This window comes from Nycticebus coucang, chromosome 15, assembly GCF_027406575.1.
Source record: "Nycticebus coucang isolate mNycCou1 chromosome 15, mNycCou1.pri, whole genome shotgun sequence".
NCBI lineage: Eukaryota > Metazoa > Chordata > Mammalia > Primates > Lorisidae > Nycticebus > Nycticebus coucang.
In genome coordinates this window covers 64,195,843-64,220,637 of record NC_069794.1, presented here as the reverse complement: position 1 = coordinate 64,220,637, position 24,795 = coordinate 64,195,843, and the positions used below count along the sequence as shown (strand labels likewise).

The 24,795-nt window shown below is 38.7% G+C and overlaps 1 protein-coding gene across 2 annotated transcripts in view; it reads right to left on the bottom strand.

Moving 5' to 3' along the window:
* The window catches only part of COG3 (component of oligomeric golgi complex 3), an 87,260-nt gene that overhangs the window by 2,937 nt on the left and 59,528 nt on the right, over nucleotides 1–24,795 (bottom strand). For both annotated transcript variants that reach the window (XM_053563638.1, XM_053563639.1), the window contains exons 18-22: nucleotides 22,809–22,897; nucleotides 22,568–22,702; nucleotides 7,442–7,517; nucleotides 3,105–3,232; nucleotides 2,259–2,357 (exon numbers count right to left, since the gene is read on the bottom strand). In XM_053563638.1, coding sequence (XP_053419613.1) covers nucleotides 2,259–2,357; nucleotides 3,105–3,232; nucleotides 7,442–7,517; nucleotides 22,568–22,702; nucleotides 22,809–22,897 — 527 coding nt within the window. The remainder of the gene's footprint in view (nucleotides 1–2,258; nucleotides 2,358–3,104; nucleotides 3,233–7,441; nucleotides 7,518–22,567; nucleotides 22,703–22,808; nucleotides 22,898–24,795) is intronic.

Here is a 24,795-nt window from a genome sequence, read left to right as displayed (position 1 = left end):
TTTCCCCCTCCCCCAATCTCTTTTATAAATCTGTGCTGCCAGAAGGACACAAAAAATCTGGCCTGTCAAGGTCAAGAAAGGCCATGGAGGACTGGTACCGTGGCTCACGCCTGTAATCCTGGCCCTCTAGGAGACTGAGACAGGCTCCAGCTCAGGAGTTTGAGACCAGGCTGAGCAAGAGTGAGATGCCATCTCTACTAAAAACAGAAAAACTAGCCAGACACTGCAGTGGGCACTTGCTAGGTTGCCCCAGCAAGTTTGAGGTTGCTGTAAGCTATGATGACACCACAGCACTCTACCCAGGGCAACACAGTGAGACTCTGTCCAAAAAACAAAAAACAAAAAAAAAAAAGAGGAAAGGCTATGGAACGGCACCAGGTTAAAAGAAACTAAAGAGACGTGACACCTGACAGCAATGCACAATCTGGGACTGGTCCTGGACTGAATTCTATACAGGACATTACGGGGACATTAATGAAATGTGAATATGAACTGTGGATGAGACACTAAAGCATCACTTAGTGTCCTGTTTTGATAACTGTATGGGAAGACAGTCTGAGTTACTCAGGCATAAGCAGCACAATGTTTTCCAACTTCCTCTCCCATGATTGGGAGACAGGGGGAATAAGCACAAGTGAGAGCAAAGCAAATGAAACAAAGTTAAATTAGGGAAAGGATATGTGAGAGCTCCTTACACCATTCCTGCATCTTTTCTGTAAGTCTGAAATTATAGCAAAATAAACTTACAAAAAAATTTGTACTGCCATATACTGGATATTACGATACAGCTATTCTGTATCTACCTTCATGCAAGTGCCTGCGAAAAAAGAAAATTAGACAACTGGGATGAATGGTCTCTCTTGGATGATCATAACCATGGAACTCAGGTGAGCCTTCCCCCCCTCCTCAATGTCAGCAACGACCCTTCTTGTCACTCAGAAACATGAAGCACTCAGAAGGGTCTCCACCCGCTCCCCTCATGCCTACCACCTGTATCTAGGCCCAGCAAAGGCCTCCCCCAACTGTTCCTGAGATTCTAGCCCACATTCTCTACTCAAGATGTTTTCCTTTCTTTCAATCTTCCTCATGAACACATAAATAGGCATTTTCCTCTGTCTTTAGAAAAAAAAGGAAGGACAATATAGTAACTAATACAAATAGTTATCTGAAACATATGTGGGGCACATGCCCCGGTCCCCGCTACAGGAGGCTGAGGCAAGAGGATTACTTGAGACTGCAAGTTCATAGTAAGATCCCCATCTCTTAAAAAAAAAAAGTTATCGGGGAGGTGCCTATGACTCAAAGGAGTAGGGCGCCAGCCCCATACACCGGAGGTGGCGCTCAAACCCGGCCCCAGCCAAAAACTGCAAAAAAAAAAAAGTAGAGAAGAGGGAGAGAAAAGGCTGGGTCGGACTGGAAAGGGCAAATTTACCTTGTTCTACAATTCTGACTTGGAAATCATAGAAATATTTTAGGTAATTTTAAAACATTAAAACAGGGAAAGAATCTCTAAATATTAAAAATAAACCTACCTACACATCAAGTTAGTGGTACGATCACAGAAAGTAATTATTTCAAATGACTTACAGAAAGTATTCTGACTGTACAATTCTAGACCTAAAGACTTTATATGACCCCTCCCTCACCTATTTCTCAAGTAACCAAACAAAATGACCCCATTTCACCCCCAGCTCCCATCCCACTCCAAAACACCCATCAAAAGATGTATCCACACTTCACCATCACCTGTGCCTCTCCTCCAGGCTCTGCCCACTCCGACCAGGCTCTCACTAGCATTGACCACTCTCCTCAACAATCTCCAGTCCTTACCATATACTAAATTTCTAAACTGAACTGAAGACCAGACATAGAACCTCCTCCACAGCACCAGGCTACTCCAAATATATAATGGGTGTTCTATAATTTCCATTTTTTTATTTGAAATTTGGGCATCTTATGTGCATTTTAAACAAATTATTCAGCAAGTTACATGCCACTATTTGAGTCTTTCACAAACACATTATTCATAGTAAACACAGCAATATTCAATATTGGAAAGGATTAAAATTCAACTAAACATTCTAAAACTATCCCCCAAAGTTTAAGAGAATAATTCAAAGTTTGAATTCTTGCTCATCAGAATAAAATAATGTGCAGTTTTTAAAACTAGAAATAGGTTTGTCCAAAGACATTTTCTGCTCAAGTAAAATACCCAAGAGGACATAAAAGTAACAGGGATCTTCGGTGTTACGGATTACCTGTTCCATGGAAGGACAGGAAATGACCTGGACGTCAGCAGGGCTGAACTCTTCCTTTAACAGAGCATGGAACTTCTGGAAGACTTGCTGAATATTATTCTTACACAGAAGGAGAGGAGATCACAGCATATAAGTCATCTTAAACAAGAAGCACTATACAGTGCATATAAGTCATCTTAAACTAGAAGCACTATACTGTTCAAGTGTAAAGTTATTTGCCAAAATGAGTGAAGGAAATATATCTTTCATGATATTATAAAAAATATGTGTATAATTTGCACTTAATATTTTGCATGCTGGTACAATCCAACTGAGACTTATCAGATAATACTATTCCTGGAAAAACTAACTCTAGCAAGCCCTGTCCCCCTAGAGAATAATAAGAGTCTTCAAGAGCAATTTCTGACACAAAAGATAATAACATTCCCAGACTTATAAAATGCCCAACAAAGAACTGGAAATTGTGAGCCCAAATTTTGCTCTGACATTTAATCCCGTAGTGGCCACTCTCACCAGTAAAATGGGGCATAATTCCTGAAATGTTGCTCTCTTGAGTATGGGACACATGCAATGTAAGGGTCTGAATTTTTACTTGTTTGTTTATTTTATAATTTCTACTTTCAGGGGTAACAAAAAAACTTAAGACAAATTCAAAGTGAAAAAAAAAAGATATCAGACAGATACAGGCTTTGTAAACCTTTCAAGAATCATAGCAATTATTAATTTCACTAGAGTAATATATCAACATTTATAAGTGTTTTCAGGAAGAAGAAAATGGTAGATGAGGCAAGAACAAACACTTGGAAATCACTGGCTAGAATTCGAAGAAGTTATCATGATACTCACTCTAACAGGTTTAAACAAGATGAACTCAGTATCTTTATTGGATAGGTACAACGACATACTTCTCAATGTCACGGGCAGCTTTGCTTTTATTGTCTTATAGGCAGTTGCTACCAGGTCACTAACCTTTGCTAGAAAGAAATTAACCTCATTAGTGTCACAAAGAAAAGGAGAAGAAACATTTCCATTTTAATTCAGAGGGGAATAGGGAAGGGGAACTAAAAGACTTAATTTCCCCAAAGAATTTCTTTCATTTTTCTAGTTAATTTATCAAGTTTAATCACAAACCCTATAAACATTCATTAAAGTATCTACTATATACAAATTCTAATCCCTAGGGCTAAGGCAGCAAAAAATAAAAAATTCCCTCAGTATTTAATGACCTTCATAGAGGCTATAATATGTGCCTTTGGAGTTTGGAGACAAGAGACTAAGGTTAAAAAGAAAAAATCATTTTCAGAGAGATACTAGTAAGAATTACTTCATAATGAATGAGCTTATTCATTTGCAGAACTGACTCACAGTAAAGGTTCTTGCTAATCATCTTGCTTAGATCATTCAGAAAATACCTACACATATTTAGAGGGAAACTAAATATCCATTTGTTATATTCTTATACTATATCATCACTAAGGGAATACAATTTCAGAAACTGTAACCCCATGTATTGCCTGAAGAAGCTATGGGGGTGAGGGTAGTAAACTATATTAAGCATTTAAAAGGAAAAATTACCTAGAAAGCTACAAAGAAAAAGACAATTAGGCCTGGCACCCAGAGCTCAGTGGCTAGGGCACGGGCCACATACACTGGAGCTGGCAGGTTTGAACCCAGCCCAGACCAGCTAAACAACAATGACAACTAGAATAACAACAACAACAAATAGCTGGGTGTTGTGGTGGGCACCTGTGGTAGTCCTAGCTGCTTGGGAGGCTGAGGCAAGAGAATCGCTTAAACCAAATAGTTTTAGGTTACTGTGAGCTCTGACCCCACTGCAGTCTACTAAGGACAACATAATGAAACTATCTCCAAAAAAAAAAAAAAAAAAAAGATGATTAATAACTTCAAAGATGCTCAACCTCACTCATAATTACAGAAATGAAATGCAAATTTTTTTTTTTTTTGTAGAGACAGAGTCTCACAAATTTAAAGCAGTGAGATATTTACAGATTGACAAAAATTACTAAGATTATGGATATGCATGTTTGACAAGGGTGTGGGGAAACAGGCATCTTTATTACCACTGCTGATGGGATTATAAAACAGTTCAACCTCTTAGGAGGAATACTAGGCAATATCTAGCAAAACTAAAAATACACATATTCTTTCCTCTAACATTTTCTACTGCTAGAAATTTACCTGATGGGTACACTTATAAAAATACCAAGATGTGTATGGGATCATTTATTGAAGAGTATGTGGGGGAAAAAAACTGAAAACAATTCAAATATCCATTAACAGAACGACAAAGTAAATCATGCTTTGATGATGCATTCAATGTATCTAATAAACAGAGTGGATAGAGCTGCGTGTGCTGGTACAGAAAGGTTCCTATATATATTAGAAGTTAAAAAAAAAAAAAGCAAGAGGAATAGTACAATCTCATTTGGATAACTTTTTAAAAATCCACATAGGCTAGTATAGACATCAATAATTTGGAGGGAAAAAACTATGATAATGGTTACCTCTGTGAGAAAGACTAGTCTGGAAATGGAAAATATAATTTTTTTTCATTTTATACCTTTTCACAGCTCAAATTTTATACCATGTAAAGATACTTTTTTTTAATTGAGGAGAGTTGCACTAATGCAGGATAAGAAAGTGCCAATGCCCTCAAGAAGAAAGAACAAATAAATCCAGGAATTGCTTATTTGTCATAAACAGATGAAAGCTCCTTTAAGACATTTACTCTGGTTCTTTAATCACTAACACACTTCAGCAGGGATCACTAAATCTGTTTTCAGAGCCCTTGATAACCAGAAAATAGGTGTGCAGGCTTATGAATAATGTGGCCTCTAATTCCTAAAAAGGGTATATTCTCAGAGTAAATTAATGAATGGGCGTCCTAGTTCATGACTCACACTCCTGTGAATTTATCCTAAAATGATCCCTGAGAACCTGGCCAAGTATGCATGAACCAGTAACCCTGGGCTTCCATAGACTGTCTTCCATGTTCCTACCCCAAGAGGCCCATAAATCTCTTTGACTTTTAAGCGTGGGCTTTAAATATTACAGACCAAGAAAAACCAACTTCATGCCTCCACTGTGGCAAAATGGGATAGAAGATACAACTACTGTGTAAAAGATAAACTGAACTGTCACTGCTGTGTTCACTAAGGTCTTCTCACCTAGAAAGGAAATGGACTAAATGACAAAACAGCAAGCCCTATTTCAAGCTGTCCTTTTGTCAGTTTCCTTTTGTCTATTCCTGCTTTACTAACAACAATTCTAGTAGTGCTTAAGAGCACAATACACCTAACACTGTGAATTCTATTAGGGTTACACTTGAGAAAATGACAGCTTCAATTCTGAGAGAAAGGATATGTCCAAAGGGAAAAGAACAATAAATTATGCATCAAGTACCTGGCTTAGATACACTAAATATGCCTATGCCTGTTGCCAGTTCCTACGTATTTTAAGAAAGATTTATTGCACCCAAGAATTTCATTTACATAAACGTTCAAAATAAAAATTGGTTCCCAATTCTAAGTAAACCCTATAAGTACAATAGGAACCTTGAGCCAGAGGCTCCAATTAATCCTAAAACAATCAGAATTCTTTCGAGAGCCACTCTGAGTTAATGAATTGAAAAGTCTGCTTCTTGACTATGCGGAATCAGGACAGGTAGTTAACACTACAAGAGATTATGATTAGAATTTCCAGTACTGTCAGTAAAAGAATCTAATTTTCTGTCTTTTGACAGAATGTAATACTCCACCAAGTGTGCTCTTTTGATGAGAGGTTGAAGACTTCAACACAAATGTTTAAAATAAGAAGTAAAATATTCCGGGCGGTGCCTGTGGCTCAGAGGAGTAGGACACCGGCCCCATATCCTGGAGGTGGCGGGTTCAAACCCAGCCCTGGCCAAAAACCACCAAAAAAAAAAAAAAGGTAAAATATTCCGTCTCTGTCATCACCGTAAACAAAGGGCCTAAAAGCAAGTCACAAAGTTTATCTGCGATCCAATCAATTCAACCCTGCACTGACATCATCAAGGTTCACAAGAGGAACCTCTGAAATAAAATCCTGTCTTCCTTTCAAAGACAACTGATAATGCTCTGCTAAGAGACACATAGCTACTCTTTTAATTTTTCAGTTCAACTTCAAATTAACCTGAGGCATTAATAATAAATGAACATTTGGAGGCTTAGAATGGCTCCAATCCTTTTCCCAAAGGAAATGAACAACTGACAGATATGACATTCTTTCAATATGGAAAATCAATCATATTAAAAAGTTGACTCCAGATTAGGTGCCTGCAGACAGCCAATTTTTCATGGATATAAAGCTAGAATCATTATTTTGGTCTTTTTTGTTGTAAGTGAAAAGTCCTCCAGCTTGGACACGACTTACCCATAATTAAACATGGATTCTTGCACCATTTTGCCCTTTTTAGTTTCAAAGGCTCTTTATCACAATATGGGCCAGGGCATAGCCAGAAATACCAATTTAATAAAATGATTTATTCTGCTTTTATGGTAACTTAAAATGCCACAAAACATACCAAAAATAACCCACAAAGTTAGTTCTGATTTTAAATGTCTAATTTCTAAAGCTAACGACAAAAAAAAAAAAAAAGAAAGAAAAGATTGGGAATATCTCAAATATATCTGCCAATCAGATGATAATATTGCCTACAACTCTCAAATCTCAATTCTTATGATATTTTTTCCAAGCACTCTAAAATGTCAACAGATGATGTAACCTGAAGAAAAAGTGGAACAAAATAGTAGCCCAACATTGTTTCACGTCATTAAAAATAGGTGTGCTCTTTTCACAATGTCGTCCTATCAAGTAAGATTTTCATCAAAGCTTGAACGCAATGAATAGCAGGTGTGCAGAAATCAGCAGACTTAAAGTGTTTCTACCTAAGCCATCTTTTATTTTTAACTGGGTAATATACTTAAAATTCTTCCTTCCTTAGAATGCTTGTTAAAATGGAAGTAGTACTTGGCCAATTAAGACAGCTGTACTGTCAGCTCCAAACTGAATCTCGCCTAAGCTCAGATAATACCACTCTAGAGTGAGCAGGAAACCCACTCTAAGCTGTCACAGCAAGGACTATATAAATACAAATTAATAACATCCTAAAAAAGAAATCCAAAATAGTAAAAACAATATACCTGGTTGTGCCCAAGGCTGCTGCGAGAGAGTATATTTGGGGCCTCCCTGAGTGGCCATTGTTTTTAATGCTGAAACCTAGTCGAGGAGACAAAAAGAAAAAGGTTTCATTTCACTGATGCCAATTCAAACTGCTATTGCTCTCAAAGGATATACAACACCATTTAAATCTATTAAAATGTAATGATAATCAAATCCTTTACAGCTAATAACATTTTTAGCACAACTTCTTTTATGATTTCAAGGCATATGTTATCTTGGGAAAAAAAACACAACAAAGTCCTGAGGCATTCTGGCTCAGACACTGCACAGTAGGAAGACAAAAATGAAGCCCAAGAGAACTGTCAGCACAAAGCAGGTCTGTTTCAAGTGGACTGTTATGTTAATATTAAATTATTATCGTATGTTATTAGACAAGTGTCACCACAGCAGGAACAAAATATCTTTTATATACTAAAGGATTCTTTTTCCTATTATAGCAAAGGCAGTGAGAATGTCATTAAAACAAATAAGATTTGCAAATACCAACAAGAGGTACATTTGGCCAACTAGCGCTGAAGATAGAGAATTGAAAGCCCATCTTCTATTTATCTCTTTTCACTAGTCAGCAGCTGCGTAGGAAATCGAATACATTTTGCTGCTTGGACAAGACTCTTCTGAAGACCATAATTGTGGGGAAGATAAGAGGTATCTGGGAGGGAGAGAGACACAACTGCATAAATATTGTATTAAATGGACAGTCATGTGCTAGTGACCCAGGCTTTGGCCTTAGTCTCACTGGAAGAGTCTCACTAGAAAAACTTGAGTACCAACTCTTCACATTTCTCACACAAAAAGCCATACAAACAGGGAGTAGCTGAGTTACAAGTGAGATAGGTTACGTAGGTTTGTGCTTAAGTTGAATTTGTATGTAAGTTGAAACAGGTACATTTACCAATGACCTGTAATAGCCTCCATTCATAAGTGGGACTTGTATATAAGCTAGATGTTTGTAACTCAGGGACATACTGTATTTATGCAGAGAATGGGCAGAAACAGAGTAAAATGCTGACTTGAATCTCTCCAGCCTTCTCTCTATTTCTACTTTATTTCTAGTTTCTATTTCTCCTCCTGGACCACTCCAGGCCTTTGCTCATGCTGCCTACATGTGTAAAATCACCCCTTTCCTCCTCTCCCTCTATTCCTCTGCATGCCTTTCTTTTTTAATGTGAGATGCAGCTTTTAAGAACAAATTGTGTATATAAATAGAAATTATGAGACAATGCTAAAAGGCAGACACATTCACATTTTAGTGTATATTGTCCTACATGTTTTCTGATATAAAAATATAAATATATTAATGTATAATACACATTTATAAAAATGGGAATACAATGTTCCATGAACTTTTTTTCCCCACTTAAATCTATGTTCGGGTTATTTTTGTGTCAAACAGTTGGGGTTTGTGTTTTTTTTTGAGACAGAGTCTCACTTTGTGTTCCTGGGTAGAGGGCCGTGGCATCATACCTCACAGCAACCTCAAACTCCTGGGCTCAAGTGATCCTCTCACCTCAGCCTCCTGAGAAGCTGGGACTACAATGCCCAACATTTTTTTTTTTTTTTGAGACAGGGTCACTCTAGCTCAGGCTGGTCTTGAACCCCTGAGCTCAGGTGATCGGCAATCCACCCACCTCGGCCTCCCAGAGTGCTAGGATTATAGCCGTAAGCCACCATGCCTGGACTCAAACAGTTTTAATAGTAAAGACTACCTACTTCCACAGATTCCTCCACAATTTAGCCAGTTTCATAAAGACATAAATGTAAGTTGTTTACAATTACTCTTATATTAAAAACAAATAGTAACTTATATATTCATGTCCAATTGCTATCCGGATAATTTACTTATCTTTAAGTCAAACCTCAAAGAGCATTTTCTTCTGAAGTTTTCACCAAAATCCCTATATTTTTTTAAAAAACCTACACAATGAACAAAGACCCACTATCTCATACTGATGATCTTGCTTTTCCTTTAGTTTATACATCCTTGAAATCAGGAATTAAATGTATAGGTCAAATCCTATTACATGTACTACACCAAGAAATAAATTTAAACTTACAGTATTACTGAGGAAATTAATAACACTCCAGAGGGAACATTAAGAGTAAACTGTAGTTGGGCAGCAGCTGTGGCTCAGTGGGTAAGGCGGGTTCAAACCCAGCCCCAGCCAAACTGCAACAAAAAACAGCCAGGTGTTGTGGCGGCTGACCGTAGTCCTAGCTACTCAGGAGGCTGAGGCAAGAGAATCGCCTAAGCCCAGGAGTTGGAGGTTGCTGTGAGCTGTGACAGCACTGCACCCTACTGAGGGTAATAAAGTGAGACTTTGTCTCTTAAAAAAAAAAAAAAAGCAAACTGTAGTAATCCTGCACTCTGGGATGTCAAGGTGGGTGGACTGCTTGAGCTCAGGAGTTTCAGACCAGCCTGACCAAGAAAGAGCGAGACCCTATCTCTACGAAAAACAGAAAAGCTAGCCAGGTGTTGTGGCAGGCACCTTAAGTCCCAACTACTCAGGAGGCTAAGGCAAGAAGATTGCTCAAGCACAAGAGTTTGAGATTGCTGTCAGCTATGATGACCCAGGATGACAGAGTGGGACTCTGTCTCAAAAAAAAAAAAAAAAAAAAAAAAGACTAAACACGTAATACTTTATTAAACTGCTTGAAGGAAAATAAACATTTTCTACATTGTAAGTGTGAGATTTTAGCATAAACTGGTCCCACACAAGAAAACACTTTTAGCTTAGATGTAAACCTGAAATTATATTTCCTTTAAAATGCCTTAATTAGGACTTGTACTAGACTGTTTATTGCAGCTCAATTTACAATCGCCAAAATGTGGAAACAGCCTAAATGCCCACCAACCCAGCAATGGATTAACAAGCTGTGGTATAGGTATACCACAGAATACTATTCAACTATTAAAAAAAATGGAGACCGGGGAGGAGAGCAAGATGGCGGCCGAGTAACAGCTTCCTTGCATCTGGGCACTGTGAGTCCGGGGAGATAGGACTCCAGGCATCTCTGGCTGGTGGGATCTGCCTATCATCACCCTTGCAAGGATACAGAGAGTCAGCGAGAGACTTCTGGACCCCAAGAGGAGGAATAAAACAGGGGAAAAACGGCAAGTGGTCCTGTGTGTTCAATCGGTCTAAACCCAACGCAACTGTAAGTTCAGTAGCAGTGAGACTGCAAACCGGAAAGGCCTTACCTGTGAACTGTTTTGGTGTGTTTGGACTTGGCACTCAGTTGAGCTGCGTGGGGGAGAGCCTGAGCGGGAATGCGGAGAACTTTGGCCGTTGTCTAGGGCCCCAGTCTGAGCCACTGAGCCAGATGGAGCTAATAGTGTTTGGCTGTGGGCCAAAGGGAGCCATTGTGAGCGATCTGCCCCAGCAAGCTCCACCCTCAGGGTCGCAGAGCTAGAATCGGGTGGCAGCTGGTAACCCAGCACCGAGTACCCTAAGGGTGGGGTCTGAGTCGCCTTGCAGCCCTAACCCTCAGGGACAGACTGAGACCGGTTTTGGCACACTGGGTAAGTGGATAGCCACTTCAGCAATGATTCCAGTGACAAGCACTTTCCTGGGAAGGCTTCTGCTCAGCAAGTTTACAAGTTCAAAGTGCCTTTCAAGTGGGCTGAAGAGAGATTTAGGGTGTCTACCTGCTGGGGTTTGAGAAACCAGCAGCCTCCAGTCGTATCAGAACTGTGATTAACATCTCATACCCCAGAAGACCACGTGTTGCCCAGACAATATTCAATAACATATACATACTGCTTTGTTTTTGGTTGTGTTTTTCCTTTTTTTTTTTGGTTTGGTTGTTTTTTTTTTGTTTATTTTGATGTTGTTGATTGTTGTTTTGTTTTTTAAGTTCAACCTTTTCCATACAGATCCTTTATCTTTCTCAATTTTTCTAGTTTAATTATAATTTCCCATTGCTGCCTATTTCAATAATTAGAACTTCATTTTTGTTAGTGTTTCTACCGCTATTATTTGTTTTTTCCAGCCAATTTTATCCCGTAAAGTTTTCTGTTTGCTTGTTTTGGTTTGATTTATAGCATTTTTGTCTTTCCTCTCTACTTCGTGGAGGTGGGGTACTGTGTCTGATCAGGTTAGCAAAGAGCTGCTGACCTGAAGGGAACCTCCCAACGGGGCACGCCCAGAAGGTGTTTTTTTTTTTTTAAGGTTGTATCAAAGTACCCTACTGTACACCTATATTGCTCTGTCTCCCTCTTTCTGTGCCTCTCTTCTTTTTGTCAATATTCCTTTTACCCAACCCCTCTCCTTTCTCTATTTTTCTTTTTTTTTTTTTCTAATCACTCGGTCCTCCTTTCTTTCATGCCTTTTTTGCTCTTCAACCTTCTCACCCTTCTGGTCCTGTAACCCTTAGTCCACAGGCACGAGAATTTAAAGAGCAAGAGGAAGTGTAAGGAAAATTAGGGCAAGGAAACAGACGAAAGAAATCACTCATGAGGAAGAATCAGCAGAAAACTCCAGGCAACATGAAGAACCAGTCCAGAACAACCCCGCCAACGGACCATGAGGTAGCTACTGCAGAGGATTCCACCTATACAGAAATGTTAGGAATGACAGAAAGGGAATTTAGAATACACATGTTGAAAACAATGAAAGAAATGATGGAAACAATGAAGGAAACTGCTAATAAAGTGGAAAATAACCAAAAGGAAATTCAAAAACGGAATCAAATATATGAAGAATATAAAAAGGATATAGCAGAGCTGAAGGAACTGAAACAGTCAATTAGGGAACTTAAAGATGCAATGGAAAGTATCAGCAACAGGTTAGACCATGCAGAAGAAAGAATTTCAGAGGCAGAAGACAAAGTTTTTGAGATAACTCAGATAGTAAAAGAGGCAGAAAAGAAGAGAGAGAAAGCAGAACGTTCACTGTCAGAATTATGGGACTTTATGAAGCGTTCCAACATACGAGTTATAAGAATTCTAGAAAGGGAAGAAGAATGCCCCACAGGAATGGAAGCCATATTAGAGAATATTATAAAAGAAAATTTCCCAAATATCACCAAAGATTCTGACACACGCCTTTCAGAGGGCTATCGGACCCCAGGTCACCTCAACTCTAACCGAGCTTCTCCAAGAAACATTGTGATGAACCTGTCCAAAGTCAAGACAAAAGAAAAGATTCTGCAAGCTGCCAGGAGTAAGCGCCAGTTGACCTACAGGGGCAAATCCATCAGAGTAACCGCAGACTTCTTTAATGAAACTTTCCAGGCAAGAAGACAATGGTCATCTACCTTTAATCTACTGAAACAGAACAATTTCCAGCCCAGAATTCTGTACCCTGCTAAGCTAAGCTTCAAAATTGACAGAGAAATCAAATCATTTACGGATATACAAACATTGAGGAAATTTGCCACAACAAGACCAGCGCTACAGGAAATACTTCAACCTGTTCTGCACACTGACCACCACAATGGATCAGCAGCAAAGTAAGAACTCAGAAATTAAAGGACAGAACCAAACCTCCACACTGATGCAAAAGATAAAACTCAGCAATGGATTCTCACAAAATAAGATGAATAGAATACTACCACACTTATCAATTATCTCAATAAATGTTAATGGCTTGAATTCCCCAGTGAAGAGACATAGATTGGTTGACTGGATTAAAAAACACAAGCCATCCATTTGCTGTCTGCAAGAAACACACCTGGCTTCAAAAGACAAATTAAACCTCTGAGTCAAGGGTTGGAAGACAATTTTTCAGGCAAATGGAATTCAAAAGAAAAGAGGAGTTGCAATCTTATTTTCAGATTCATGTGGATTTAAAGCAACTAAAGTCAAAAAAGACAAAGATGGTCACTTTATATTGGTCAAGGGAAAAATACAACAAGAAGATGTTTCAATTCTAAATATTTATGCACCCAATTTAAATGCTCCCAGATTCTTGAAACAGACCTTACTCAGTCTGAGCAATATGATATCTGATAATACCATCATAACAGGGGACTTTAACACTCCTCTTATAGAGCTGGACAGATCCTCTAAACAGAAATTAAACAAAGATATAAGAGATTTAAATGAGACCCTAGAACAACTGTGCTTGATAGACGCATATAGAACACTCCATCCCAAAGATAAAGAATATACATTCTTCTCATCACCCCACGGAACATTCTCCAAAATTGATCATATCCTGGGACACAAAACAAATATCAACAGAATCAAAAGAATTGAAATTTTACCTTGTATCTTCTCAGACCATAAGGCACTAAAGGTGGAACTCAACTCTAACAAAAATGCTCGACCCCACACAAAGGCATGGAAATTAAACAAACTTCTGTTAAATAACAGATGGGTGCAGGAAGAAATAAAACACGAAATCATTAACTTTCTTGAGCATAACAACAATGAAGACACAAGCTACCAAAACCTGTGGGATACTGCAAAAGCAGTTTTGAGAGGAAAATTCATCACTTTCGATGCCTGCATTCGAAAAACAGAAAGAGAGCACATCAACAATCTCACAAGAGATCTTATGGAATTGGAAAAAGAAGAACAATCTAAGCCTCAACTTAGTAGAAGAAAAGAAATATCCAAAATCAAATCAGAGATCAATGAAATTGAAAACAAAAGAATCATTCAGATAATTAATGAAACAAGAAGTTGGTTTTTTCAAAAAATAAATAAAATAGATAAACCATTGGCCAGACTAATGAGGAATAGAAAAGTAAAATCTCTAGTAACCTCAATCAGAAATTATAAAGGGGAAATAACAACTGATCCCACAGAGATACAAGAGATCATCTCTGAATACTACCAGAAACTCTATGCCCAGAAATTTGACAATGTGAAAGAAATGGATCAATATTTGGAATCACACCCTCTCCCTAGACTCAGTGAGGAAGAAATAGAGCTACTGAACAGACCAATTTCAAGCACTGAGATCAAAGAAACAATAAAAAATCTTCCAACCAAAAACTGCCCTGGTCCAGATGGCTTCACTCCAGAATTCTATCAAACCTTCAAGGAAGAACTTATTCCTGTACTGCAGAAATTATTCCAAAAAACTGAGGAAGAAGGAATCTTCCCCAACACATTCTATGAAGCAAACATCACCCTGATACCAAAACCAGGAAAAGACCCAAACAAAAAGGAGAATTTCAGACCAATCTCACTCATGAATATAGACGCAAAAATTCTCAACAAAATCCTAGGCAATAGATTACAGCTTATCATCAAAAAAGGCATTCATCATGATCAAGTAGGCTTCATCCCAGGGATGCAAGGCTGGTTTAACATATGCAAGTCCAAAAAGTTAGCCACCATATTAACAAAGGCAAAAATAAAGATCACATGATGCTCTCAATAGATGCAGAAAAAGCATTTGATAAAATCCAGCATCCTTTTCTAATTAGAACACTGAAGAGTACAGGCATAGGTGGCACATTTCTAAAACTGATTGAAGCTATCTATGACAAACCCACAGCTAGTATTTTATTGAATGGAGTAAAACTGAAAGCTTTTCCTCTGAGAACTGGAACCAGACAAGGTTGTCCTCTGTCACCTTTACTATTCAACATGGTGCTGGAAGTTCTAGCCAATACAATTAGGCAAGACAAGGAAATAAAGGGAATCCAAATGGGAGCAGAGGAGGTCAAACTCTCCCTCTTTGCTGACAACATGATCTTATACTTAGAGAACCACAAGACTCCTAGAAGTCATCAAAAAAAACAGTAATGTTTCAGGATATAAAATCAATGTCTACAAGTCAGTAGCCTTTGTATACACCAATAACAGTCAAGATGAGGCGGCGCCTGTGGCTCAGTCGGTAAGGCGCCGGCCCCATATACCAAGGGTGGCGGGTTCAAACCCAGCCCCGGCCAAACTGCAACCAAAAAATAGCCGGGCGTTGTGGCGGGCGCCTGTAGTCCCAGCTGCTCGGGAGGCTGAGGCAAGAGAATCGCTTAAGCCCAGGAGTTGGAGGTTGCTGTTAGCCGTGTGAGGCCACGGCACTCTACCGAGGGCCAGAAAGTGAGACTCTGTCTCTACAAAAAAAAAAAAAAAAGTCAAGATGAGAAGCTAATTAAGGACACAACTCCCTTCACCATAGTCTCAAAGAAAATGAAATACCTAGGAATATACCTAACGAAGGAGGTGAAGGACCTCTATAAAGAAAATTATGAAATCCTCAGAAAGGAAATAGCAGAGGATATTAACAAATGGAAGAACATACCATGCTCATGGATGGGAAGAATCAACATTGTTAAAATGTCTATACTTCTCAAAGCAATCTACCTATTCAATGCCATTCCTATCAAAATACCAACATCGTACTTTCAAGATTTGGAGAAAATGATTCTGCGTTTTGTATGGAACTGGAAAAAAACCCGTATAGCTAAGGCAGTTCTTTTTATTTTTTTTTGTTGCAGTTTGGCAGGGGCTGGGTTTGAACCACCCTCGGCATATGGGGCCAGCGCCCTACTCACTGAGCCACAGGCGCTGCCCCGACAGTTCTTAGTAATAAAAATAAAGCTGGGGGCATCAGCATACCAGATTTTAGTCTGTACTACAAAGCCATAGTGCTCAAGACAGCATGGTACTGGCACAAAAACAGAGACATAGACACTTGGAATCGAATTGAAAACCAAGAAATGAAACTAACATCTTACAACCACCTAATCTTCAATAAACCAAACAAGAACATACCTTGGGGGAAAGACTCCCTATTCAATAAATAGCATTGGGAGAACTGGATGTCTACATGTAAAAGACTGAAACTGGACCCACACCTTTCCCCACTCACAAAAATTGATTCAACATGGATAAAGGACTTAAGGCATGAAACAATAAAAATCCTTCAGGAAAGCATAGGAAAAACACTGGAAGATATTGGCCTGGGGAAAGACTTCATGAAGAAGACTGCCATGGCAATTGCAACAACAAAAATAAACAAATGGGACTTTATTAAACTGAAAAGCTTCTGTACAGCTAAGGAGACAATAACCAAAGCAAAGAGACAGCCTACACAATGGGAAAGGATATTTGCATATTTTCAATCAGACAAAAGCTTGATAACTAGGATCTATAGAGAACTCAAATTAATCCACATTAAAAAAGCCGACAATCCCATATATCAATGGGCAAGAGACATGAATAGAACCTTCTTTAAAGATGACAGACGAATGGCTAACAAACACATGAAAAAATGTTCATCATCTCTATAAATTAGAGAAGTGCAAATCAAAACAACCCTGAGATATCATCTAACCCCAGTGAGAATGGCCCACATCACAAAATCTCAAAACTGCAGATGCTGGCGTGGATGTGGAGAGAAGGGACACACTGCTTTTACACTGCTGGTGGGACTGCAAACTAGTACAACCTTTCTGGAAGGAAGTATGGAGAAACCTCAAAGCACTCAAGCTAGACCTCCCATTTGATCCTGCAATCCCATTACTGGGCATCTACCCAGAAGGAAAAAAATCCTTTTATCATAAGGACACTTGTACTAGACTGTTTATTGCAGCTCAATTTACAATCGCCAAAAAGTGGAAACAGCCTAAATGCCCACCAACACAGGAATGGATTAACAAACTGTGGTATATGTATACCATGGAATACTATTCAGCCATTAAAAAAATGGAGACTTTACATCCTTCGTATTAACCTGGATGGAAGTGGAAGACATTATTCTTAGTAAAGCATCACAAGAATGGAGAAGCATGAATCCCATGTACTCAATTTTGATATGAGGACAATTAATGACAGTTAAGGTTATGCGGGGGGGGGGGGGGAGGAAAAGCAGAAAGAGGGACAAAGGGGGGGTGGGGGCCTTAGTGTGTGTCACACTTTATGGGGGCAAGATATGATTGCAAGAGGGACTTTGCCTAACAATTGCAATCAATGTAACCTGGCTTTATTGTACCCTCAATGAATCCCCAACAATAAAAAAAAAAAAAAAATGGAGACTTTATATCCTTCGTATTAACCTGGATGGAAATGGAAGACATTATTCTTAGTAAAGCATCACAAGAATGGAGAAGCATGAATCCTATGTACTCAATTTTGATATGAGGACAATTAATGACAATTAAGGGTATGGGGGGAGAAGGAAAAGAGGGAGGGAAGGAGGGAGGGGGGTGGGGCCTTGGTGTGTGTCACACCTTCTGTGGGCAAGACATGATTGCAAGAGGGACTTTACCTAACAAATGCCATCAGTGTAACCTGGCTTATTGTACCCTCAATGATTCCCCAACAATTAAAAAAAAAGGCTTAATTTATACTTTTTATTAAAAATTATACTTTTAGGGTGGCGCCTGTGGCTCAAAGGAGTAGGGCACCGGCCCCATAAGCCAGAGGTGGTGGGTTCAAGCCTAGCCCTGGCCAAAAACTGGAAAAAAAAAAAAAATTATACTTTTAATTAAAATTATACTTTTTATTAAAGCAAAATCTTTACCTCAAATTTGCCATATTTTGCTATAAAATAACGTTTCTGCAGCACTTACAGTTAACAATATGCTTTTACATATATGCTCTCCTATATGGTCCTCACAGTATCGTTAAGCAAGGAGCGTGGATATTAGACTCTCTCCACCACAGAGATTAGAAAACCAAGGCTTGGAGAAACTGATTTGCTAACAATTTCAGTCAGGAGGTGTAGTAAGAATTAATGAAAAAGAAGTATCTCAACCAGAAGAGCGGACAAAGAAGCTACGTAAACAGAAGAGGCCCATTTGGAGTAGATGAAGGGGATCAGAATCATAGCCCGAGTCAAAAACAAGTCTTCTGACTTCATGAAGAAGACTGCCATGGCAATTGCAACAACAACAAAAATAAACAAATGGGACTTCATTAAACTGAAAAGCTTCTGTACAGCTAAGGACACAATAACCAAAGCAAAGAGACAACCTACACAATGGGAAAGGATATTTGCATATTTTCAATCAGACAAAAGCTTGATAACTAGGATCTATAGAGAACTCAAATTAATCCACATGAAAAAAGCCAACAATCCCTTATATCAATGGGCAAGAGACATGAATAGAACTTTCTCTAAAGACGACAGACGAATGGCTAACAAACAAATGAAAAAATGTTCATCATCTCTATATATTAGAGAAATGCAAATCAAAACAACCCTGTGATATCATCTAACCCCAGTGAGAATGGCCCACATCACAAAATCTCAAAACTGCAGATGCTGGCGTGGATGTGGAGAGAAGGGAACACTTTTTCACTGCTGGTGGGACTGCAAACTAGTACAACCTTTCTGGAAGGAAGTATGGAGAAACCTCAAAGCACTCAACCTAGACCTCCCATTCGATCCTGCAATCCCATTACTGGGCATCTACCCAGAAGGAAAAAAATCCTTTTATCATAAGGACACTTGTACTAGACTGTTTATTGCAGCTCAATTTACCGTTGCCAAAATGTGGAAACAGCCTAAATGCCCACCAACCCAGGAATGGATTAACAAGCTGTGGTATATGTATACCATGGAATACTATTCAGCCATTAAAAAAAATGGAGACTTTACATCCTTCGTATTAACCTGGATGGAAGTGGAAGACATTATTCTTAGTAAAGCATCACAAAAATGGAGAAGCATGAATCCTATGTACTCAATCTTGATATGAGGACAATTAATGACAATTAAGGTTATGGGGGGGGAGCAGAAAGAGGGATGGAGGGAGGGGGTGGGGCCTTAGTGCGTGTCACACTTTATGGGGGCAAGACATGATTGCAAGAGGGACTTTGCCTAACAATTGCAATCAGTGTAACCTGGCTTATTGTACCCTCAATGAATCCCCAACAATAAAAAAAAAAAAAAAAACAAGTCTTCTGGCAACCTAAAAATGTTCTCCACCACTAACATGGTTTATTTTACTATGCCAACCCATATATATTTTGAAAAATCAGTCCAACTTAGAAACAAGCTGAAGAAATTTTGTGGTTACATCGTAATGGTAAAAAGTGAGACCTACAAGCATATATCCAAATGAAAGTTGAATGTTGGTACCTTTCTGTACTTACGAATATTGTTTTTCCTGTAATCTTTTATCACGGTACAAGCACTAGCTGCCTTATAAAATGTTAACTACATAAAAGGATGAGATTCTGCACTTGCAGGTCATGAAATGCTGAGGTTTACTTCTGAAGAAAATCTTTTTTTTTTTTTTAATTGAGACAGTCTTACTTTATCACCCTTGGTAGAGTGCTGTGGTATCATAGCTCACAGCAACCTCAAACTCTTGCGCTCAAGCGATTCTCTTGCCTCAGCCTCCCTAGTACCCGGGACTACAGATGCCCGCCGCAATGCCTGGGTATTTTTTTGTTTGTTTAGCAGGCCTTGTCCGGGTTCTAACCCACCAGCCCCAGAGCTTGTGCCCGGTGCCCTAACCACTGAGGTATAAAATCATTTAATCATTTTAAACTTTTAAAATCTTTTATCCTTTCTCTGCTATTCAGAATGCTAATAATAATCACCAGGTAAAAAGTAGAAAATGTTTGATCCACAAGTTCTAAGATGCGCAGTCTTAAATGATCACATATGTGCGAACCCTAGTGCTTACATCTGTGTGTGTGCCCAAATCTTTGTCTCCAACTCACTCTATGCCAACAGGACAGGAAAAGACCTGAATGTGAAAGAAGACAAAAGTAAAAGGGATGCTCAGTCCACTAGGCTGTAGCATTCACTCCATATTTTGACTAGACACTCAGCAGCAGAGAGGAACAGGGTTGAAAGAGGAAAGTGACTACGAGAAGTCTGAACAAGGGCAGCACAGATTCTTCAGGGTGGGGTGAGACTGGTCTCTCCACGATGATAAGGGATGAGGCCCTTCCTCGCCCAATCCTATAGTGAAGGGAGCATAAAATGAGGCCACAAAACAGCACTCAGGAATCTCTGCTATGCGTATATAGCATTTCCTTAGCTTTAGGAAGATTTTCTATATAAGCCCCTATTTATCTCCTCCCTCCCTCCCTCCTTCCCTCCCTCCCTCCATCTGTCTGTCTGAAGACAGGGTTCCAGCCTGCTGCTTGTGCCATGTGCAGTGGCAGCATCACAGCTCACTGCAGCCTTAAACTCCTGGGCTCAAGAGATCTGGCAGTATAAGCCTCCCAAGAACTAGGACTACAGGTGTTTGCTGCCACACCTATTTCTCTTTTTTAAACATTTATAGTGTCCGGTGTCTTCTAAAACATACAACTGCAGAGTTATACCAGATTTACCAAAATTATACTAAGATTCAACTTGGACAACTATATCATGAATTTTGATTCACTTGATTTCTAGAAAAGCTGTACTTTTCTAAAATCCTTTAATCCTAGAGTTCATTATAATCAACTTGTTTATTTCAGAAGATTCATTTAAGCTATTCTGTTGTATAATATTGATCTATAGATATAATATCTTCCACCAGTATTAACATGGATACTCTGCCAGAAATACCAGCTGTTTTTTATAAGGATAATTTCCGTAAAAACTATAATTATCTATAAAGTACAAAGTATCAAATACTAGACTTTTAATTTCTAGATTTTTTTTATACCATTAAAAAAATCAAAACCTGATAGAACACATTTCTGCCACCCTCCTTGTAAATTTTTATGGTGGAAAAAAAAACACATATACACACATATTCCAAATACTTAAGAGTTAATGGACTAAAATCCATTAAACAAGTAATACACACACCCACCAATGATAAACAATGGAAGAGTTTGTTTTGACCTTCTGTATTTGTTTTTTGGGTCTTTTTATTATTTATTAAAACTATTATCTTCTTTCTTTATCACAAGCTTCAGACCTGTTAGTGTTGATGGCCCCAGCAACAAGTTACTAATGAACAGTTTGCAGTCTCCCTGTCTCCTGGTTGTTTCTTAGATACATCTTGCCTGCCCAGTTAAGACTGGCCAAATTTGAGGGAAAAGACCATCATATTTTCTTTTTTTTTTTTTTTGAGACAGAATCTCCCTCTGTCACCCCAGCTAGAGTGCAGTGCTGTCATCACAGCTCACTGCAACTTCAAACTCCTGGCCTCAAGTGATCCTCCTGCCTCAGCCTCCTGAGTAGCTGGGACTACAGGCACATGCTACCATTTCAGGCTAATTTTTCTATTTTTATACAGAAGGGTCTTGTTCTTGCTCAGCCTGGTCTCAAACCTGAGCTCAAGTGAGTGCTAGGACAAGCATGAACTACTGCGCCTGGCCATATTTTTATTATTTTTAATGATGTCCTCTAATACAAGTCTGGCTTAATACCGTAGAGGCTTAATGAATGGAAGTTAATTTCTAGACTTTTTAAACATCTTTAAGTCCTAAGTAATGACATTTAAATTTTAAAATACTGATTAAGTTGAAACAAGAGTGTGAAAATGGATAGGACCTTTTTTCTTTGCTGGTATTTACCAGTTAATAGATTTTAGCTTAAGAGACAGAGCCAGACCAACCATAATATCCACTTACACTGTCAGTCGTCCTCAATTAAAGTAGGTGAAATGTCCTTGGAAATTGGGACATTAAGTGAAATGACATATAGCCTCATATGTCCTCAGATAATGTCATTTTATTATAATGTCAGATGAGGGAAAAAAATGTGATTTTGTTATGTGTAAAGTCATAGTTTCCAAAGAGTTATCGCCAATGTAAGTGAGAACTGATTGCATATTAAATCCATTTGTCTGGTGGATTTATGACGATGCTATGTCATAAAATCTTCAACTGTCAATTATCCATGGAAAATGGAAGAAAGAAATAGTGTATAAAAACAACAAGGAAATAAATCACCCATTTTAAGTAACAGAAAACCCTATCCACGACTGTGATTGCTGTCCCTGTCCACATGCAGATAACCACCATGTGGATAAATGCACAAGGCTAACCAGCAGGTGGCTCTAACTAGCTTTGCAATATCTGCACTCTTCCTTTTAAAAACAAAAACCCTTCGAGCATTTCTACAAGTCCATAAACTAAAAGCAGCCATAATAGGAAACATGGTGATTTCCTACACAGAATTATTAAAACATGGGTTTACTATCCTCTGCCAGTTTTCACAAGAGGGTAAAAGGCCATCTAAAGAAGAATGCAAAATGACTTTACCAGATAGGCACCAGGTGTATACCTTTGTCATGAACTCCTCCAACTGCTCCACAAACTGCTTGGTCTGCTGCTGAATGAACTGCTCACAGGCCGATTTCAGATGACGGTCTACATCCTTTTTAGAGTCAAGATAATGTTCTCTTATCTCAGGAGTACCCTTAAAAAGAAGATGATTACTTCCTGCTTTTACGTGACTAGAAATTACCAGACATGTAAAGAACATCATTTATCTCCCACCACCAATGACACAGACTTCTTCTTACCTCCAACAAGAACTCTATCAAGGCATTGTTGCTATTCAGCCTAAAAAATCTTGGAACAGTCATAGGGTTCAGGATTTTAAATGCTGCATCTGTGGAACAAAATTACTCATCCAGTGAACGTGTACAGCTTCAACAGAGAGGCCACGCGTGACATACACTCATTCTCTACCACCACAGAGCAAAAAGCCATTTCAGCTCCACCAACTCACCTCCATGACAGCATGAGGGTGACATGAGGGCCATTGATGGCTCAGAACCCACAGAGTACAAAATAACCAAAGTTATTTTCTAGTAGCTGGAACTTCGAAGTAACTATTAATCTCAATTATTCACTTACAGAAATAAAGAAAAATAACAAATGGTAACTGACACCACAAAATTTCACTATTTTACTTTCAGCACATGAAATAGGTTTTTAAAAAATACATACTTACCCAGCTTATTAGTTAAAATCCTGGCTGGCACAGAAATTTATCCACTTGAAGCACAGTAAATAAATTAATGTGTCAGCCAGGAAGAAAACACCAAAAGGACATATTACCCCTTAACCTCCAGACTAACTAGAATCTATACAAAGTATTAGGTGAGGTTTCATTAATGTTCAAATGCAATAAGATATAATATTAGTCATGAGAGGTTAGAGGTTTAAAAGTAAAGATAGCAAGTATTAAGTAACAGTAAGGTAAGACCATTTCTTTGCTTTCTTGTGCCAGACTGGAGAAAGCAAAGCATGAAATGCTTCCAACCCCGCTTTTGCAAGCACGCATCCCCATAATACTTAATGCTTTGACTCTGGTCTTAATGAAAAAAAAAATCTCTTATCAGTTTAGTATTCAGACGTAAGCTTTAGTAAATGGCTCTTTGTGCCTGCTGCCTTTTCTACGAGACAACAGATTCTGTCTACAATAAACAGAATCAAGTTACCATATGGTAGGGTTATATTAGATTCATAACATTTGGGGGAAAACACACCTTAAACCAAATTTTGCCACAATCTCAGGATATTTCTAAACTAAAATTAAAGAACAAGAAATTATGAATTAGAAAAAGAACAGAAGAAAGTAAATCAGGCTCAGCGCCTATGGCTCTGTGGCTAGAGCGCCAGCCACATACACCAGAACTGGCTGGTTCCAATCTAGTCCAGGCCAACTACAACCAAAAATAGCCAGGTGTTGTGGCGGGCATCTATAGTCCCAGCTACTTGGGAGGCTAAGACAAGAGAATTGCTTAAGCCCAAGAGTCGGAGGTTGCTGTGAGCTGTAACACCACAGTACTCTACTGAGGGTGATACGAGACTCTGTCTCAAAAAATAATAATAATAAGTAAATAAATATAAAAATTTTTTAAAAAGTAAATCAATCCTGCTCTTCCACATCTTTTTAATATAGTAAGGACTTTCAACAGCTGGGAATTCTTCAAGGTAAGAGCATCATTCCCACACTTGACACTGAAAAGAAATAAGGAAATCAACCAGAATGATCAGGATAGAAGCTTCTGATAAGAATAAGCTTTTTAAAAAGTATGTATTCTATAAAGACAAAGGTGAGTAAATCTGGCTCCTGTTTAAAAAAAAAAATCACAAAGTATACGAATAACACACAAGCCTTACAGAAGTAAAATACTCTGTGATGTATCTGCGGGCTCAGCACCCACAGCTCAGTGGTTAGGACGCTGGCCACATACACCATAGCAGGCAGGTTTAAACCCGGCCTAGGGCTGCCAAACAACAATGACAACTGCAACAACAACAAAAAGAAAATAGCCAGGCATTGTGGTGGGCACCTGTAGTCCCAGCTACTTGGGAAGCTGAGGCAAGAGAATTGCTTAAGCCCCAGAGTCTAAGATTGCTGTGGGTGGTGATGCCAGAGCACCCTACTGATGGCAACATAGTGAGACTCTTGTCTCAAACAATAATAATAATAATAATAATAATAATAATACACTGTGATGAACGGGGGAGAGCATTAAAAAAAGACAAAAAGATACC